The sequence below is a fragment of the Mytilus californianus genome, unplaced genomic scaffold (assembly GCF_021869535.1).
Source record: "Mytilus californianus isolate M0D057914Y unplaced genomic scaffold, xbMytCali1.0.p SCAF_6, whole genome shotgun sequence".
Classification (NCBI taxonomy): domain Eukaryota; kingdom Metazoa; phylum Mollusca; class Bivalvia; order Mytilida; family Mytilidae; genus Mytilus; species Mytilus californianus.
In genome coordinates, this window is record NW_026262712.1 from 2,702,930 (window position 1) to 2,725,085 (window position 22,156).

At 33.1% G+C, this 22,156-nt stretch overlaps 2 protein-coding genes across 11 annotated transcripts in view; one reads left to right on the plus strand and one right to left on the minus strand.

Moving 5' to 3' along the window:
* Nucleotides 1-10,858, minus strand: part of LOC127705239 (apoptosis inhibitor 5-like) — a 58,013-nt gene extending 47,155 nt beyond the window's left edge. The window contains exons 1-3 of the mRNA XM_052209577.1: nucleotides 10,718-10,858; nucleotides 6,938-7,099; nucleotides 1,290-1,455 (exon numbers count right to left, since the gene is read on the minus strand). Coding sequence (XP_052065537.1) covers nucleotides 1,290-1,455; nucleotides 6,938-7,099; nucleotides 10,718-10,786 — 397 coding nt within the window. The 5' untranslated portion in view covers nucleotides 10,787-10,858. The remainder of the gene's footprint in view (nucleotides 1-1,289; nucleotides 1,456-6,937; nucleotides 7,100-10,717) is intronic.
* Nucleotides 10,859-17,400: 6,542 nt separating this feature from the next.
* Nucleotides 17,401-22,156, plus strand: part of LOC127705245 (phospholipid scramblase 1-like) — a 29,898-nt gene continuing 25,142 nt past the window's right edge. For all 10 annotated transcript variants that reach the window (XR_007983755.1, XR_007983756.1, XR_007983754.1 and 7 more), the window contains exon 1: nucleotides 17,401-17,463. The gene's annotated coding sequence lies outside the window, so the exon portion shown is untranslated. The remainder of the gene's footprint in view (nucleotides 17,464-22,156) is intronic.

A 22,156-nucleotide genomic window follows, 5' to 3' on the forward strand; every position in this document is an offset into this window, starting at 1 on the left:
ATAATCAATGATCATATCTGTCTGTTATAATTTACATATCATAATGGTGTCCATAAATTTTTAAAGAGAATATTTCAACCTTACTTAATTCAGTAGCATTAATGCTAGCTATAGGTAATCAAGAAAACCCTGGTGGTGCTATGCCATATAGATATAAGGGAACCCCTGATTCAAAAGTTATTAAGATCCTGGTGGCAAAAGATAGTTCTGGAACATCACATCACATCAACTGGGAAATGTATACTTAAAGTTACATTGTATTTTTAAATTGCAAAAACTTTACTGGCAATATCAATGTAGAGTAGAGCCATTAAATCAAACATTTAAAGCAGGTCATTTTTTATTTTCGTTTGAATCGTTTTGCATTTGTTATGTCCTTTTATTGGTATGCATATGGCTTTTGCTCATTGTTAAAGGCTGTTGAAGACCTATATTTGCTTAAATGCATCTATATCAATTGGTCTCTGGAAGAGAGTTGTGTCAATGGCAATCATACATATACCACATCTTTTAGGCCACACTTAAAAATATTTTGGTTTGCCCAAACCCTACCCAAAGGTAGAGACAGTGGGTAGGTAGGTAGGCATTTTCTTTTTTTTTTTGCATAGAGAAATTGAAGTGTCAGATGTTTTTAGTCTTAATGCCTATCTGATTAAAAAAAAACTTTTTTACATCCGGACAATAAAAGATTTGAGAAGGCAGTTATTTTCTGGGTAAGGGCAAGCAAACATATTCTTTTTATGGCCTTATATGTATCAAATAAAACGGACATTATAATCTTTGATCCTTAAATGAAATAAAACTGCCTCTAATGAATTTTCTATCTTGTCTATTAATCAAAATACTTAAATATCTTTGTAAAATGACCAATTAAGGGCTGGAAATTTCCCCCCTCTAATTTGATAGGGTTTTATTAGATGAAATATTAAAATGCGAAACAATCATGAAAAGTAATACAGTAGAAATCGTAAAATTTCTTTTTCGGTCTGACAAACCCTATAACAGTTTGGCACAGACTGTCATGTTTGTTTTTTTTATTCATTGTTTTGTACATAAATCAGGCCGTTAGTCTTCTCCTTTGAATTGAATTACATTTGTCATTGCAGGACCTTTTATAGCTAACTATGCTGTATGTGTTTTTCTCATTGTTGAAGGCCGTACTGTGATCTACAGTTGTGAACTTCTATGTCATTTGATCTCTGGTCATGCTGGTGGAGAGTTGTCTTTCATCCCCCATCTTCTTATTTTCATATATATAGGAAACAACTTTCTGAATTAAAAATACCAACCTTTACAGCTAACTGCCATTAAGTTGATAAGTGATGACTGTATGAGACTAAGTTCTGTTGTATCATCACATCCCAGTAGTTGTGTTAAAGCCTCGGCAATCTTTGGTACATTACTAGCAGAATTCTTACACAGGGTTGGTAAATCTTTAATTGCTTGTTTGCGGATCTGTAATGTTCATATACATGTATCTATCATTTCATTACTCATGTTACTCTAAAATATGTATCTTATTAACATTATCCTCATATACTGTAAACTTTGGATGTAACGCGTCTTCTGATTGGCTGACCTTGTTTTGTTTATCAGCTCATAGACATAATTTTGTAATGTGACCGTGACGTCATCAACGTTTTTTCATGGTTTACTCCGGTTTAAAATGGAATTTAGAATTAAATTATAAGAAATGACTGTAATATTTTTTCTGTCTATTCGAAATAACATAAAAAATGTGGTGCACACTTTAAAATAACCCGCTACACGGGTTATTCAGTGTGCACCACATTTTTGATGTTATTTCTTCATAGACAGAAAAAGTATTAGTCATTCCTTAAATACTGTTAACTTTTAAATATACTGTAAATTCAGAAATCATTGTGTGCATTTATCATTGCAATTTTTGAAGAATGGACAAAAATTCAAGTTTTATTTATATTGCGATTTCGTAAAAAGGGCATTCATGTCTATATTTCGGTTATCAGAATGCACATTCTTATCATTACTATACTCACCCAATCGTATCATGCGCATTATTCCCATTAATAAAAACATCGCAATAATTTCTGAATTTACAGTAATGCATTCTAGGTATAATTTCAAAAGCATACACAGAAACATTTTGGTGTGCTAACAATGTCCTGAACAAGGAAGATTCAATCAATGACATGATGTTATTTTCATTTCAAACAATTGAGAAGCTGCAATGCTATCCGATTAAAATATATTGATTGATTGATGTTTAACCTTCCTTTCAGCACTATAGGCTATTTCATGGTGGTCACTTTTTATTGGTGGAGGAAGCTGGAGTGTCCAGATAGAACTACCAGGAAAAACTAACAATTCTAGTCAATTAAAACCTTTAAATTTCTATCTATCTATTATAGTTTTCAAGATAATATCTAGACAAAAATGAAATAAATGGTAAAATTCAACGTTTAAGGGCAATAACTTCTATAAGAAGTTGTCTGACAGTTTTGATGTCAATAATCATTAGTTAGATCTCATCATTCTAAACATTTTGCGCCTGTCAGATATTCTCTTTCTGTAGTGATTTTCAAGATAATAAGACAAAACTTGCATTAAATATATATATTCTATTTTTAACCATGTAGGCTGGCAAGTTGGGTCATTGGACACAATTTTTAAACTAAATACACCAATGCTGATCAAGTTTGGTTATATTCGGCCCAGTAGTTTCAGACAAGAAGATTTTTGTAACGGATGACAATGATGCCGACAGACACCAAGAGACAAGAAAAGCTCTCTTGGCACTTTGGGCCCTAAGTTTGATGTTCGACTCTTATAACATTTAATGGCCTTTCCAAAAAATGATTCCAGCAAAAATCTTTGTCTTATTTGACATATATATATATATAACCAACGTATATCAAGTGTTGAACTAGTCAAAACATGGAAAATGAAAAAAACATATCGAAAGGCATGTGTAAATTACAGGATGCAAGTATACAACAGGATCAAACTCAAAAATAAAAAACATGTGATTTTTCAGGTTTAGTTAATATGCAAAAAAAATAATTAAACAATTTAATTAAAGAATCTTTGAGAGCACACACACATACCCCACACCCCCATATTGTCCCCATGGGTAAACAAAGTTCACCAGATTCCTTGAGTTCCGAGACTGATAAAAATTTCTTTACAGTAGTATATTTAGGTCAAATTCTGAGTTCAAAGCTTAAGGGGCATTACTCCTAGAAAAAAAAGCTGAATCATAATTTTCTGTCAATATGCACATCTACATAGTACATATATGACATAATTATCTACATAGCTTCATGAAATTCTGTTACATGTATGTGGTTTCAGAGGAGTTGAGATGACAGCTTTGTTCCATGGGGTATAATAAAATCCTGACAGACTGACCCTATTTCATAATGCATGATTGGAGACAGGAAGCAGAGTTTAGCAGACATATATTACAATTTCACCTGATAATCATATTCATAAAAACAAAAATATGGAAAAACAATAGATACATGTCAGTCAGGGATATAACTCTATAGGGTTATTAGAGAAAATATCTTGCATGTGTTATTACAGATACTTTCATGAGTTGTCTACTCTTTAATCCTTAAATTTTCTAAATCTGTAGTAACATTTGATTGTTATTTGTAAATCAAATCATAAATATTTTAATTTTTAGTATTCTCTAGGGAACTCTTGAAGCTTTGCTTAGAAACTAAAAACATAGCCTTGATAACTAATTTTCCAATTGAATTAATACATTTTTCATCAACCATGGTAAATCAATGAGACAAGGCTTTTAAGGTATAAACTTAGCTGTACATGTAATAACAAGGCTTAACAAGGATCCTTTAAATAAACTTATTCTAAAAGGTTACCAATTCAACACTGTAATTAGATCATTAAATATTGTTTTTATTGGTACTAATATTGATTTTGTTATCAGTAAATTAAAAGCAAACTAAATATTATTGTTATATACATATACACATTCATGGATCTACAATTGTCGATACCTGTATCTTGGCATTGCACAAGGTCATGTTTTTCCCAGACTGTTTATGACGTCTTTACACTAAATCCATTGGATGTTGGATATGTACGGATTGATAATTTAGTCTAAGATGCATGATTTTTTTTATTGGTTGTTAGTGGCTTTGAACTAGCTGTTGTCAGTAACCGTGAGTACTCTCAGATCTGTACTTAGTGTCTTTTTGTTGTTTGGATGTACAAGTACCCTGCCACGTCCACTTGTATTTGTATTATTTGTATTTTTATCTATCTGAAGAGTTGAGTAACTTTCAACTGATTTTTATAGTTCGTTCTTATGTTGTACTGTTACACCACTGTCCCAGGTTAGGGAAAGGGTTGGGATCCCGCCAACATGTTTAACACCGCCACATTCTGTATGTATGTGCCTGTCCCAAGCCAGGAGCCTGTAATTCAGTGGTTGTTGTTTGTTTATGTGTTACATAATTGTTATTCGTTCATTTTTTGTACATAAATTAGGCCGTTAGTTTTCTCGTTTGAACTGTTTTACATTGTCATTTCGGGGCCTTTTATAGCTGACTGTGCGGTATGGGCTTTGCTCATTGTTGAAGGCCATACGGTGACCTATAGTTGTTAATTTCTGTGTCATTTGGTCCCTTGTGGGGAGTTGTCTCATTGGCAATCATACCACATCTTTTTTTTTATATTAGTCATTAAAGACATGAAATTTAATACATTTGTATATGAGACACTCTGCGTTTCCACAAAACTGACACTTTTACTACAAGTGTTTCTGACATTTAAGCGGAATATGAATGAACTCATCAGAAATGTAGAGGAATCTGACAGAACATTAAAATATTAAACTTTATTTTAACCAGAGTAGTCCGATATTACTCTGACGTCCGAAGGCTGTTTTGGCAGACAAAGCTTGTCTGGCAAAACAGCTGTCGGAGGAATGTAATTCTAAAAAAAATCCAAATTCATTGATAAATCAGTAGCAAATTTCAGGTAGGTTAATTGAAACAAAATCATTTCTCAAAGAGAGGAATTGTTCCTTTAGGATAAGGGGAACCTTCTCCCATCTTCTCTTTGTTTTTTTTTTGTTGCATTAGACAGTCCTGGGTTGGTGGGTAAAAGCTTAAAAATGGGGGGAACCCCTGCTCAATGTTTTTTGGGATACAGCAAATTTCTTTGCAAACCTGTTTTTATGTACTTCCTTAGCATTCTTAGTACCATAAAGATAAAACCATATATTATTTGGCAACTCTGTCATGGGCATGTGAACCAACAGTAAGATGCCAGACTTGTGACTGAAGGGTTGTGGGTTCAACTCCTGTCACCGGCAATAAACCTTGAGCAAGATACTTTCCTCACTTGATCCAGTCTACTCCGCTGTTTAAACATGAGTATGTGGTTCAGAGCAGTGATGGACATGTTGAATCTTGTATGCTGTTTGCTTCATAAAGAAGTTGAGAATGGTTATAGTTTGAAAGGTCCAATGACCATCGATGATAATTTGATGTTTTGAGACGATTTATTGTAAATATCTATGACCATGTACAAAAAATAATGCTATTCAGGGGACGTCCATGTTTGAAAAGATATAACATCATATTGCATGTTTAATGCATGCATTTAAGAGTACTCTTTATTTGAATTGTACTGTCAAACCACAAATTTTCGACTTTTAATAGAAGAAGAGCTAACCTTGTTGTTTAAGGTTTCTTTGTATGTGGTCATTGAAATTTACTATATACATTGAATACTGCTGAAGAAAAAAAAACTTTTGACCTACCTACCTACCCACCTGTGAAATCCAGGGTCGGGAGAGGGGGAAACAAACATATTTTTAAATGTGGCCTTAGTTATTACAAACACATTTTTTCTGTAATAACATAGGTGTACTATGCATGATTGGCAAACTAGGAACTGTTATATCTTTCTATAGTCAGTCAGGGGACTTACTTAAATGAATGATTTTTAAATCACTGATTCAAGTAACATTTTGTTCACAAATGTTGGAAGTAAGAGTTGTCTTTCTTTAATAATCACCTATTTAAGTAGTACAAATAAATAAATAAATAAATAAATCACTAGACTAAGTGATTTTATTTTATTGTAGCTTTAATTAAATATACAATACTAATAATCCAGAACCATCATCTGTGTTGATAGGATAACCGGTCATGTCAGGTGATGACCTTGTACTGAATCTGGGATAATGACATGAAAATCATTTGTTTAAGTATCATACCTCTATTTTCTTCCAAAAAATCACTTCTTTAAGTATTATTATTTTAATTACCCCTACTAATTTCAACACCCCCCCCCCCCAACATTGAAATTTTGATCGCGAACAGTAAAATTTTATTACATAATCTGTAAGATGAAACCTTGAATTTTACAGGAAAATTACTCCCACTGCTGGGAAAAATCTGTTAAGAAAGTATCACTTCATTATGTAAAGCCTTCATTATAGCATTTTTTCAACAAATATAAAATTTACAGCTAAATGATTGCATAAACCTTGCTATTTAAAAGAAGAAAAAGGTTCATTTTTTTTTTCAATTTTACTAATAATAAGATATAATCTAAACCTATATATGTTTAAAATTTTGGTAAAACTACAAAATCACAATTTGTGACAAAATTTCGAATTTGCTTCTTAAATAAGTGATTTTATAAATCACTTATTTGAGTAGTTCCCCTGACTGATAGTTTAGTATACATAAGGACAATAGTTATATCAATAGAACTTGTATACATTTTAACCAAACAAATGATGTATATATTAGCCCTTTGAAACATGTAACATACACATGTTATCACAGTTCTTTCATTTTTTAGTCCACAATAACAAATGTATGTTATTTTTCTCTAATAACCCTATATAGTTATATCCCTGACTGCGTGTAGAGTTTATCCTATCTAGCACAGATGAGATGTAACATACCATGACATCATCGTCTTCACACAGATCAAACAACGCATTGATAGCTTGGTTGGCTAGTGATGGGAAATGTTTGAAAAATCTGGCAATAAACTGTGATGCTAATCTTTTCTCTCCTGGACCTCCCTTAACAGCATTGATGAAGTTCAAGTATTCCTGCTCATGCTGAAAAAAAAAGTTTTTATTAATTACATAATACAGATAGCAATTCACAAATTGGGGTTTTTACCCAACAATTTTGATATAATTGAGTGAAATATTTTTTCTAATTGCAATATTTATTTCAATTCACCCCTCAAGCAAATATCAAATTGGGTTTTTCACCACTACACCACCAAGCTCATGAATGTATTTGTTTTTTTCATTATCTAAATTAAATATTGAATAAAAGCATGTCATAATGTAATCATATCAAACAAAGATGTTTATCCACTGTTATCTGAAATATGTTTCTTTCAAGTATTTAAGTGATAGCGGTTTTATTTGGTTTAATCACTGCTGAGCATTTTTTTTTTACTTGTGTCTGGTTTGTTGCAATTGTTCCGCCAGTTTTGTATTTTCTGTCAATTTATATAAACTGGTGTTACTAGAGGGGCAGTAACTGATTTTTATTGATGATATCCATATGTTCAGCGCTCTCATTTTGTCTTGTCACTGCTGCCAGCTGAATTGTTGGGGTCCCTTCGTGGCCCCAAACACTTGTACATGTTGTAACTTTGTTGTCCCAGTGGCTTGCGGTAGACTTACATTCATCTGGAGCAGTATATAAATGAGATCCCCCTTTTCGATTTTATTTAGCCATGGGTTCTTTTCTTCCAGTGTATTTTCATCAACGGAAGATAGGAAAACGTAGACGATTTTTTCTAAAATGTCACATATTGAGAAATGTTTCAATTAAGGAATCAATCATGTGAATTGCATACTTCTGTGCTTCATTACAGAATGCTGCAATTGTAATTTGAATTAGAATTAGGTTTCAATTGCTTTTATTGCAAAATCACACAAATACAAGAGTCCTGAAAACAGTCATATTTTTCTTCACCTAAACTGAAATCTGAATGATCGAAATGGGGAATTTAGAGTTTTGGTCATGAATTTTTTACAGAAATTTCATTTCAAAGAGATCCAGGTTTTTATGCCATTTTGCACTAATTTGGTTTAGAAATGCTTTTCCAGTAAAAATACTGCCCCTCATGTACAATGTATAATATGCTAATCCTGAGTCTGAAGGACCTCTTAAAGGGGCACTAGCTACGAGAAAGACAATGTATAAAAAATCTAAAATCAGGGCTCACGCTACCAGGCGACTAGGGAGAAGAAGTCGCTTTCCCGTCCGTCACTTCGCTTTGCCCGACCCTCAAAAGCGAAAACAAGTCGCCCTGTTGTTTACAATACTCGCTTTCAGTCGCTTTCGTCATCGGACATTTTCAATTTTTACCAAGTTGATAAACATGATAAAACATCAATTTTTTATTGATTATTAAAGAAATTCCGACATAAACGATTCATTTTCTTAAGAAAAGAGGTTAAAGCATTGACTTTACATTGTGTAGTAGGTTATTTAATAAAAAGACAACTTTTTATCACTGCATGCACTTCCGGTACTTGTTACTCAGAGAGCGTACATCAATCTAACTTTCGGCGGCAAAATAAGTTTGTTACTTCATTTGAAAGTGATAAAAGTTGCCTCCAGTAAATGTTTAATCCATTTATTGCATTAAAAACGTCATATTCCTTTCCAAATAGCTTGTCAAACATCGTTTATTTTTGTAAATTTCCTTCGTCCGCCATTAACCTTTTACTAACTACGGATCGGAACCGGACCAGCTATGACCGAAATCCGAATTTTTACAATAATAACTACGGACGCATGAATGGAACAGCTGACAGAAGAATATTGATCCCAAAAGGAAAAATTTAGCATTCCACACACATTAACAGACTTTTGGTTAAATCTAATTGATTAATGTATATAATTCCATATAATTTATATGGATTGTTTCAAAATATTGATTAAAGTTGCTTAACTACTAATATCAATATATTATGGCCCAGCTTAACTTTGTATATCTTTTGATGAGAAACACTGAATTTCATAAACATGATAAACAAGATAGTTTTTAATTGAATTGTAATTCATATATTATAATTTCTTTACCTTTTTGACATAAAAAAAATTCTTTTTAGTGCTAGATATTTAGTTGGTAGTTTCTCAAGAACCTAAACTTAAACAACTTTGAATTTGAACTGTTAATTTAATTGTATACCCAGATATGAATTGAACAATATAAAAAGAACATTATTTATATGGATTGTTTCAAAATATTGATTAAAGTTGCTTAACTACTAATATCAATATATTATGGCCCAGCTTAACTTTGTATATCTTTTGATGAGAAACACTGAATTTCATAAACATGATAAACAAGATAGTTTTTAATTGAATTGTAATTCATATATTATAATTTCTTTACCTTTTTGACATAAAAAAAATTCTTTTTAGTGCTAGATATTTAGTTGGTAGTTTCTCAAGAACCTAAACTTTGAATTTGAACTGTTAATTTAATTGTATACCCAGATATGAATTGAACAATATAAAAAGAACATTATTTACATACGACCCTTTATACTATAGTAAAATCAAAACATTGTAGCACAGCGCGCGAAGGAGCACTTCTCTTTCAAATCTCACCACTTCTCCCTATAAGTTTCAAAAAGAGAAGTCACTTCTCCCTATGATTCTGAAGTAGTGTGAGCCCTGAAAATATGATTTTTTTAGTTCAATCATTTATGAAAGTGGAATAGTGAAATAATAATTCGCTATTAGCGGCCAGTATGGTTCAATTTTGTCAAAATAAGCTAAGAAACATTGATGATGAATTATTCACTTGCAAGTGAATAATTCGACCTCATTGAATCAGTATTCATGTGAACTTCAATTTAACCCCTTAGCTAGCAATGGATAACACATGAATTGTGCATGTTGAGTTATTTAAAGGAAAACAATGTCAACATTGAAAGTGAAACAAAGGTAAATCATTTGATTGACTGATTGGATCCACAAAACATCATTCTTATACAGGTAAAAACGATGATTAACATATTTTTAATCTATAATATGAAATTAAACAGACCTATAAAAATCCAATTGCACGAGTTCACTTTCTATTTATATTCGCTTATATAACCATCGGAGGTCAACTCGATAGTTAATTAGATGGTGTCTAGACTAAAATACACATAAAAAGTTACATATTCTAGAGCCCATGCCCTGTAAATTGTTTATTTTAGACTTTTTATATTTTGGATAAATGTTTTTCATTGTTATGAATTAAATATGAGAATTTGAGTCAAATCAGTGAACATGAATTTGACAGCTAGTGCCCCTTTAATTACCATGCTAATAAGTTATGCCTCCAAGAGATATTGGTGCCAGTTCAAGGTGAGGTAGTTGCTCGAATAGACTTGATAAGGGATTCTGAGGCAGCCAAATCAGAAAATTGCTCACCACTCAGAATCCAAAAAGGGGTTGAACTCTTCCCTAACTTAAACCAGTTAGAGTTTTACTGTTTATATCTCCAGTTAAACAACAAGACTTTTCATGGACAGCATGTTTAAAATGTGTGAGCATGTATCCCAATAAGGAGATATTAGATCTTTTATTTATTGAAAAGGAGATGAATCAAGATCATATTTTTTGCATCTTCATAAAATTTTGGTGAAAATGAAGTGTTGTTGAAAAATTCAAAATGTAAATTTTAAAAGTGATTCAGAACGCTATACCTCTCCGGCTTTGTCTTTAGCCTCTGCCAAGACACCAAAGTCTTTATACATTTGTTCTACTGTCACCATTTCTTTATATTTATAGTGCAACTCGTAGAAATGAATAGAAAACGTTTTCCTTGCGCGTGGGTTACCGGCGGAAGTAGATTCTGATATAATAAAGTGTTGATTTATAAAACATATCATGATATATGGATTAGAATTACCTGTAACAAGTGTTATAATAATTAGTTTTATTTTCTGTACAAACATAAAATGATTATTTTTGTTAATATAAGGAGGTATTTCATTTAATAATATTTGTTTTGGTTTTTGTTGCCATATTTTTATGAAGGTCAGCCAAACGAATGCTGGACAATTCGCCCCAAAAAACCTCGTCCACCGTCTAATAGTTCAGTTTCAGGTATTTTCTCCTAAAGTTAATCATGTTAATAGTGGCGCACCAACTTCGGATATCGTGTTTGGGAATAGTTTCACTTGTTAAAAAATTAAAAACACACGAACCCATTTAAAATGTCATGATGCGACAAAAGTTGTGCATGTCACACAAATAAATATGTCAGATCAAGTTATTCAGAGGTTTTACAATGTGCAAAGGAAGACAAAACATCAGGCTGTATATGACGTAATCTTGGTAAATGTCATGCCTGTGAGTGGATATAAAACGTCAGGCATATATAACACTAGTAATACCAACTTTATGATTAGGCTAGCAGTGTCTGGGACCCACATCTCCAAAAATATGTACAAAAATTGGAAATGGTCCAAAGGAGAGCAGCCATATTGATCAAGCATTAGTATTCTCGAGACTGGCCAGGCATATGGTAACCGACTGTTTTATTAGAGGACCCAAAACTACCACAATTACTGGAGAGACGAAAAACATCACGTCTACTCCTTTTTCACAAAGCCGGTAATCAACCAACTAATTTCAATCCCAATTTCAGAATACTTGATGACACCAGCAAGACTGGCTCGTTAGTTCCATAAAAGACGATTTGTCAGATTAGGATCAAGTACTGACCAACGAAAACATAGCTTCTTCGTAAGATCCATCACAAACTGGAATGAATTACTGCCGCCTAGCCTATTGGACATTGTTGACTATGAGACATTCAAGACCCCGGCACCTCATAGCACACAGATATGCGTAAATCAACACACAAATGGGTTTTTTTTTATCTACAAAAAATGTACACTGGCACCTGTGCTCTCTAACATTTTGAGAAACATGTTGCTTTTCAATTATATTTCATTTTAAAATACTTATCAAAATATAGGTTACTACACGAATCACAATCCGGCTTTCGCTCAAAGCACTCATGCCATACAGCCCTTACCAATTAAATAGACCATTGGTTCAAAATTATCGATTATGGTAATGTAAATAATTGGCTGTAAATTTTTAGATCTAAAGAAAGGTTTTGAAATGGTGGATCATAAATTATGGTGGATCATAAATTATGCTCTGTCAAAATTTGAGATGCTACGAGATCTCAAATTTTTCATTTCGTTGGTTTGAATCTTAGCTTTCTTTATGAACACAGAGGATTTGTGTTGGAGATATTATGTGCTGTGCTAGTAATAGGATCTATTCTATCGAAAATAATTTAGATAATGATCCCTGTTTGGTGAACATTTTGTGTAATAAGAATAACTTGCATGAATAAATCTAACAAACACCACAAATATGCTAATAGGTACTCCCCAGAGGAAAGTATATTGGACAAGAAAATAAATGTTTGTTATTATAATAAAATTATTCAAATAGTGAATACACGAAAGGTATTAGGAATTAAAATAGATCACCACTTAATTTGGAAAGCGCAAATTAATCAAATTTCAAAAACTATTAGCTCAAGGTTGTTTATTTTTGCAAAAATCTAGAAATACTTTGACTTAAAAGTTAAATTTTGGTGATAATGAAGTGTTTTGACATTAAATTGGTTAAGTTTCCGAGAATTTCATATCATAAACTAATTCTAGTACTATATAAAATCTTACATGACAAAACTCCTGATTAGCTGAAAAAGTTTGTGTTTTTTTAAGATATTTAAGATCCGTCTCAAAAACAATATGGTAGTTATTCTGCCAGTCAGTTCTGTTCTTATCATCGCAACTTCTCTGAAACATAATTCATGAAACTCTTGAGATAACATGGATAATACGGACGTATACTTTGTAGATGTGTATATCCACAGGAAGTTATTATTCAATATTCTTGAGGGGCCTGATGGGGGGGGGGGGGGGGATCTCATCACGATTCACGAGTTGATTTTTCTTGTCAATCACGATTCACAGAAAATTAATTTCCATGATCACGGATCACGAAAATATAAAAAAAAAATAAATCTGTAGAAAAACGGATCACGATAGCGAAAATGCGCCGATCACGAAGAACGAAAATAACCCATCAGGCCCCTCATTCTTATAGGAGTTATATATATATATATGCCCCTTTAAACTTAGAATTTACTAGAATACACTACTGCTACAAAAGTTTGTCATCACAACTCCTCTGAAACCACACAAAAGAATTTTAAGAAACTTAGTAAATACTAAGAACATACTATGTAGATGTGCATATCGACAGGAAAATATGGGCTTTTCTTGTATGAGTTATGCCCCTTTGAACTTAGATATAATTTTGGCTTACTTGGAGTTCGGTATTTTTGTTGTTTTGGTTTTAGCAATAGTTGCATCGCAACTTCTCTGAAACCACACTACATAATTTCATGAAACTTTGCAGATACTAAGGGTATACTGGTGAGATTTTGTTTGTCCAGTAATAATGTGGGGGCATGGGGTATGAAAGGAGATAATAAAGGTTCTTTAACTTGACCATTATTTTTATATGCCCAATGCTTAAACACGTTTCATACAAAGTTGCTCAACAGTTCACAGATGCCAGTCCTGGCTAAAGAATAGTTGCTGTTGATCTAGTTGTACCATCTGACAATGCCACAAATACTATAAAATGTCTCTATTTATTGTTTTTGGAATTTAGAAACCAAAACTTAAAATTTTTGTAAAACAGTCTTTGTAGAGTATTGTAGTAATTATCACAATTGAAAGTCATATCTCTTGCATAGGCAACTTGTCTTGAGCAAGTTATATTTTCAAAATTAGTTTGCGACTTGCCTTAGGGTCGACTCGTCCCGATATCAACTTGATTTCAAGTTTTCGGCTTCCATGCAGTTACAATTAGGCATGTGCAGTCATAATTGTGAAATTCTTTGATTTCTCACGACCATTTTGAAATCTCGAAGATCTCTTAACCTTAACCTATCTTAAAGTGGAATAGTGGTGTTATAACAAAACATAAAAACAAAGTGTAAAAATCAGTTGGACCTGACGTGGCTCACTTAGATCGGTTGAACCGTGCTTAGCAGAAAAAACAAAAAACAAATAACAAAAACAAAAAGACAAAAAGACAAAAGACACGTAGTGACGACTTAAGATTACTCGCAGTAACTGAAAGCTAGTTCAAAGCCTAGTAAAGATACGTAGTGAGGGCGTAAGATTACTCGCAGTTACTGAAAGCTTGTTCAAAGCCAATCATAACACGTTGTGAGGGCGTAAGATTACTCGCAGTAACTGAAAGCTAGTTCAAAACCCATTAAAGACACGTAGTGAGGGCGTACGATTACTCGCAGTTACTGAAAGCTTGTTCAAAGCCCATCATAGACACGTAGTGAGGGCGTAAAATTACTCGCAGTTACTGAAAGCTATTTGAAAGCCTAATAAAGACATGCAATGACGACGTAAGATTACTCGCAGTTACTTAAAGGTAGTTGAAAGCCTTATAAATACCCAGGATTAGGAACAATACTTGCTTAAATTGTTGACTCTTTAGAAATACATATTTTTACGAATTTTAGCAACAATTTCTGTAAGTGGTCAGTTCATACAGATCATTCTATTTACCATGATAGTGCCGCTAAACAAATCTTTATTAACAAAAAATAATCATGCTTATTTTTAACAGAAACAGTCCAAATAAGATATATATTATGTTGCATACATACTGCCACTTTTAGAATATGCGTGAGAGCTATGGGATGGGTGGTGTATAAAAGATTCTGGGGAAAAGATTGACCGCTTGTAGCTTGAGGCAGCAACAAGTATTTTTGAACTTCCACAATTTTCAAGCAATTTAAAGAATCACGATTGTTTTTAAACTGGGTGGGAAAGTTTAAGTTCTAGAAGAAGCAGACGTAAATTATGTTTATTTCATAAGCGACATACTAATAATGTTCCAGAATAGATTGTTTCCATTCTTCAATTCGTGCATTGATTCTAGTAGTGTTAGATATCAGATCTATTCAGTCATCTCCAAATTTTAAAACTACTATTCGGAGAAATAAGTTCTCCTTTTTGGTACCTAAATATTATAATTTTGTGTGCAATATGTTTTCTCTCCTATTTCCAGTAATGGAATATTTAGTTACTAAAAATTTACAAACAGATGTAGTCCCTTAAAAGATGATCTATAAAGATTTAATTTGGTAAATTGACCCGAGCTGTGCTTGGGGTTGTCCGTTAGAAGATTCGTTTTTTTTCTTAGAATGTCCACTCTACATAAATTCCAGAAAAAAGTTATTTAAAGGTAACCAACATTAAGTTTTTATTTCTCCAGAACATATTTTATTAGGGACAGATGCAATTAGTGTTGCACAAAACACAATCCTTTTCAGAAAATATACATACATGTAGTCATACCGTAATTAAACGCCATACAAAACTATTCTTCGATTAATATTGGTGTATCTTAAAATGTATTCGTATAAAAACGACAGAGGAATGAATGAATGGATGAACGAATACACGAACAAACATACGAACAAACACAATGGTCATTGTTTACTATCGCTGTACTTGGCAGTATAAATATGCAATCGGCAATCCTCGGGTGAATCCGCTACTCGGCCGAGTTGTGACGAATCCTCTTAACACATATGGGAGATAACTGAGTGTTCCTTGGAAAAGAGAGGTGACAGATGTATCAAAGAGATATTTAAACTCTTAAGTCGAAAATAAACTGACAATACCATGGCAAAAAACGAAAAACAATCAAAAGGCAAACAACAGTATACAAAACACGACGTTTGTCTACTTCTATCGTTTCATTTACTTTCCCCCTTTTTATGATAATTATTTTACCGTTTGTGCCACGGTCTATTTTTCTCATTTATAATATTCAATTAGATAGAGCAGGCTTCAAGCAGTATTAATTATTTTGTATGTATAAAGATAAGGAGATGTAGTATGATTTTCAATGAGACAACTATTCACCAGAATTCAAATGAAGTGGATGTAAACGATTATAGGCAACCGTAAGGCCTTCAACAATGAGTAAAAGTCAATACCGTATAGTCGGCTATAAGAAGCATCGACATGAAAAATATGAAATAATTCAAATGAGAAAACTTATGGTCTAACTTTAAGTTTCTACTTTTAAATACACTGGACGCTAGGAAAGGGAGAAAAAACGAGGACAGTCAGGTCTTCCTTAAACAACATTTCGAATGAAGTGGATGTAAGCAATTATAGGCAACCGTAAGGCCTTCAACAATGAGAAAAATCAATACCGTATAGTCGGCAATAAGAAGCACAGACATGAAAAATATGAAACAATTCAAATGAGAAAACTAACAGTCTAACTTTAAGTTTCTACTTTTAAATACATTGGACCAGTGGCAGATCCAGGGGGAGGGGGGTTCCGGGGGTTGGAACCCCTCCCATTTTTTTTGACGATCAATGTATTTGAATTGGGACATATAGTTGGACCCCCCCCCTTTTATCCTGGGTTGGGAATCCCCCTTTTGAAAATGGCTGGATCCGCCCCTGTGGACGCTAGTAAAGGGAGAAAAATGAGGACAGTCATGGTCTTCCTTAAAAAAATTGAATACTTCTAATATTGCATGTGAACTTTTTATGTTTAACAATGGTTTGTTATTTCTAGAAATTTGAAAAAGGATTTGATAAAGAATTTTTATAATATTGCCTTCTTTTATAGACGACGTACATGTAGTTCCTTTTCGTGGCTACCTCGGATATTCATTTGCTTCAAGTTTAAGGAACCATGTTATAGTTATCATCATTATGGATAAGGTTTAGAAGTTTGACTTGTGTAGGGATAAATTATGAGTTAGAGTTTAGGGTTAGGTTAACCCCCCCCAATCCTTTCGCGGCTCCCAATCCACCTCCCCAAATATATGTTTTGATTTGTTTGCTTTGTATCTAAAATTTAAAGAGAATTTTTGTGGTCATTGACGAAGAGCCAGACAGTGCAATAACATCTTTTGAGATGGAAGTTAATGCACTGGTCTAGGCTCCTCCCATTCTCTGCTTTTCCTATCACAAACCGTGAACGGCGGGAATGGTTAGTGCAATATAACTAAACAAAACCGTTCGGTTAATGCACTCCTTTGGAAAACCGCGCTAACGTTCATCCATTAATTTTTTTTCAAAATTCAAAATTCAATAATGAATTTAAAAATTAACAGAAGTTACAACGTTAACACCCTTGAAGATCGCAAAATACCATCCATATATGCTTCAACGTCATAAAATTCGCTATAAATAGCCAAGAAAAATCAATAATAGCAAGCCAGTCTATTTAATGACATATCATTTTAAAGGTATTTCTATAGGTAAATTAAATATGCATTCAAAAATATTGAAAATACAAATAACAGTCTATTTACTGACCTATTTGTAGAACAACTGTAAAACGTTGAGCGGTAAGTGATGATTCTATTTATATTTGGTTTATTGTTGCTTCAAATGTTCTTGCTAATCTAAATGTTTAGTCAATACGAGTGATTAACCCCTAAACTTAAAATGAAACAATTGGTTAAGTTGCTAATGTAGTTTTATAATATGAACTGAACAAGGTATGGGTTTTGCTCATTGTTGAAGGCCATACGGTGACCTATAGTTGTCATGTCATTTGGTCTCTGGTGGAGAGTTGTCTCATTGGCAATCACACCACATCTTCTTCATTATTAAGGTTCACTAGTTGGCTAACAATCGACTAAAACGTAATGGTTCAAGCATGCAGTTTATGCTTTTATAATTCCTACTATGAAAATAATAAGAATATCTAGAGTTGACGTCACTTTAGCCCTCATTGATAAAAGATGTTTCATACAAATTCAAGACAATAACAAATTAAAAATCATTGAAAAAAGGGGGTGGGGTACACGTCCTGGGAGGGGGGGTTCTCATTTCCTCATTTCCTTCGAAAAAACATTATATATCCCACAATTTTGGCATTTCGAAAAGAATTGATTTGTGCATCAGATTTCCTTTCAAAAACACAACTATGCATTAATGATTAATACATATATCTCAATCGCAATGTTGCAATGGATACTAGATACTAGTACTAACATCAACGGATACATAATTTTAAAAACTATAAGGCACACTCATATAATAGAATAAACTGATTATGTCTACAGAAACTTCATAAAGCTAAGTATTACACAACCATCTTTTCACGGTATTGTTACTACCCCCCTTTTTTCCCACGCACACAAACCGCTTATTTGGGTGATATATAGGATTCAGTGTGTCTGTCCGTCCGTCCGTCTTTCAATCTGTTCTTTTATTTTCGTCTATTTCTGTGTGCATTTAAAGCACAGGTACTAGACGAGATTTTTTTTAATATAGACTATTTATTTTACAAAATTCTGAGCTTGTACCTGTGCTCTAACGACTACATTCTCATAAACGACAGACATTTTTACAGTTGTAGAACACTCCCTGATAAATGTAATACCGCTTCTTCTTGTTAATCGAACTTAGTTACTTCAATATTGCAATACCTCTGTTTAATATATCCACATTTTTTAATTTATAACTTGAAGAGATTTAGAGCAAACACAGCCATATCTATTATTCAATCGTATATCGACTTGTAGATGAACAGAGAACATTTCTGGTAGACTGTTACTGAACAAGGGTTATATCAACAACTGTGTAGACAGCATTTTAGCACTGATAGCAGGGGCGGATCCAGCCATTTTTAAAAGGGGGGGGGAATCCCACCATATTTCCCCATTCAAATGCATTTATCGCCCCAAAAAAGGGGGTCCCAACCCCCGTAACCCACCCCTGGATCCGCCACTGCATAGTATCTTGCGTGCGTTCTAAAAAAAGACAAGGGAAAATAAATCTAGACCTTTTTTTGCGTCCGATCGTATAATTTACATTTTTTTAAACAATGATTCTTTTTAACATTGTTTTACAGTTTGTTATGTTGGAACCTTTTATACATGTATGTAGCTTACTAAATGATTCAGATTTTGCTCATTGTTGCAGACCATATTAATTGTGACCTATAGTAAATTGAATCTTCGTCCTTATAAGGAGTAAATATATAAAAATAAGGAGATCTTGTATGATTGCCAATTAAACAAATATCCACCACAGTTAAAATAAAGTGGATGTAAGCAGTTATAGGCAACCGTACGGCCTTCAACATAGAGAAAACCCATATCGTATAGTCGGCTATAAAAGGCCCCGGCATGAAAATACGAAACAGTTCAATTGTGAAAACTAACGGCCTGATTTATAACAAAACAGTTTACGAAAAAAAATTATATGACAGACATGAACCAACGACAACTAATGAACTACAGGCTCCTAACTTGGGACAGGCATATAAAGAATGTGCGGCGCCATCATTCCCTAACCTTTTACAGTGATATAATAGTACAAAATAAGAGCAAACTATAAAAATCAGTTGTAACTTTTATGTCATTTGGTCTCTGGTGGATAGTTGTCTCATTGGCACTCATACCACATCTTCCTATTTTCATATTTACTAATCAGATAGATACAAAGCAGAAATATATCTAACAAAAAACACAGGCTGGGCTTGACAGGGTATTTATACATCCCTAAAACAAATAACAAAAAAATACACAAAACACAAATCTGAGAGTACTTGGAGTTACTGAAATCTAGTTCAAAGTCAATAACAACTAATAAAACAATCATGTATCTAAGACTAAAATATCAGTCAGTACACACCCAACATCCAATGGATTTAGTGTAAAGACGTCATTAACAGTCAGAGAAAAACATGACCTTGTGCAATTCCAAGATACAGGTATCGACAGACTGTAGAGCCATGATGTGCATATGTATATGAAAATAATGTTTAGTTTGATTTTAATTTACTGATAACAAAATCAATATTAATACCAATAAAACAATATTCAAAGATCTAATTACAGTGTTGAACTGGTAACCTTTTAGAATAAGTTTATTTTAAGGATCGACAAGTTTACCCGGATCGTATCTAAATTTCCGGGCTCGATAAACAACTGCAGCCCAGTAAAAAATTAGGATGTGTTATCCCGTTTGAAATAAGTTTTCTACAGGTACAACTAGACTTCAAAACCAAATCTTTATATATCTATGGAAGAATTTAGTAAAGGTTTTAAGTAATTTGTGGTAACGAAATCCCTGACTTAATAATTTACCAGTATATATAGTACATAGATTACGTACATTGAAATCCTAAACGTCACAACAGACACGGACATAGCGAACGAGTTGAATGTCAAAATCATGCACAAAACGTGCTATTTATTCAACAAGGGGCATCGGATTAATATTTTGTGATGTAAAGTACAGCCAATGCAAATGGCCGTTCTTTAAGGTTTTTTTTAGCACAAATTTGACTGTCGGAAGGAAGAACGTGTCACCATCGATACCTTGAATCTACACGATTGAATGTCTAATATTTTTTTTTTATGTTTTTAGCTCACCGGGGCCCGAAGGGCCACATGTGAGCTTATGCCATCACTTGGCGTCCGTTGTCGTCCGTTGTCGTCCGTCGTCTGTCGTCGTCGTCGTCGTTGTCGTCCGTCGTCGTCGTAAACTATTTCAAGAATCTTCTCCTCTGAAACTACAGGGCCAAATACCTTCAAATTTTATCTGAATGTTCCTTAGGGTATCTAGTTTATAAATTGTATCCGAAGTTTTGATCCACTAACAAACATGGCCGCCATGGCTAAAAATAGAACATAGGGGTCAAATGCAGTTTTTGGCTTATATCTCAAAAGCTAAAGCTTTAGAGCAAATCTGACATGGGTTGAAAATGTTCAATAGGTCAAGATCTAACAGCCCTGAAATTTGCAGACGAACCCGAACAACACATTGTTGGGTTGCTGCCACTAAATTGGTAATTTTAAGGAAATTTTGCAGTTTTTGGTTATTATCTTGAATATTATTGAAGATAAAGATAAAGTGTAAACAGCAAAAATGCTCAGCAAAGTAAGATCTACAAAAAATTTTTTGTATGACCAAAATTGTCAATTGACCGCTTAAGGAGTTATTGCCCTTTAAAGACAATAAAATTTGTTCATCATGTTTGCTAACATTTAACAATCTTCTTCTCTGAAACTACTGGGCCTAATACTTTTAAACTTTAACTGAATGTTTCTAAGGGTAACTGGTTTATAAATTGTATCCGAAGTTTTAATCCATTAACAAACATGGCCGCCATGGCTAAAAATAGAACATAGGGGTCAAATGCAGTTTTTGGCTTTTATCTAAAAAATTATAGCAGTTAGAGCAAAAGTGACAGAAGTTAAAGTAATGAATAGGTCAAAATCTATCTGCTATGAAATTTTCAGACCAATTGGACCACCCATTGTAGGGTTACTGTCCGAAATAGTTTATTTTTATGAAATTTTACTGTTTTTGGTTATTACCTTTAATATTATAATAGATAGAGAGAAAGTGTAAATGGCAAAAATGTTCAGCTAAGTAGGATCTACAAATAAGTCAAATGATCAAAATAGTCAATTGACTCCCAAAGGAGTTATTGCCCTTGAAACGTTTATTTTTTTTACATTTTTTCGTGCAAGTCTATTACTTTTTCAAAAACCTTCTTCTATGAAACTACTGGGCCAAATACTTCCAAACTTTAACTGAATGTTTCTTAGGGCATCTAATTTGTAAATTGTATCCGAAGTTTTGATCCATCAACATACATGGCCGCCTTGGCTAAATTAGAACATACGGGACAAAAGCAGTTTTTAGCTTATATCTAAAAAAAACTACAGCAGTTAGAGCAAAAGTGAAAGGAGTTAAAGTGATAAATGCATGGGTCATGATCAATCTGTTATGAAATTTTCAGACAAGTTCGACAACCCATTGTTGAGTTACTGTTGGAAATAGTTTATTTTTATTAAATATTACTGTTTTTGGTTATTTTTTTTAATATTATAATACATAGAGAGAAAGTATAAATGGCAATAAATGTTCAGCTAAGTAAGATCTACAAATAAGTCAACATGATCAAAATAGTCAATTGACCCCTTTTTGTGAAAGTCTAATTTCAAAAATCTTCTTCTCTGAAACTACTGGACCAAATACGTAAAAACTTTAATAGAATGTTCCTTAGGGTATCTA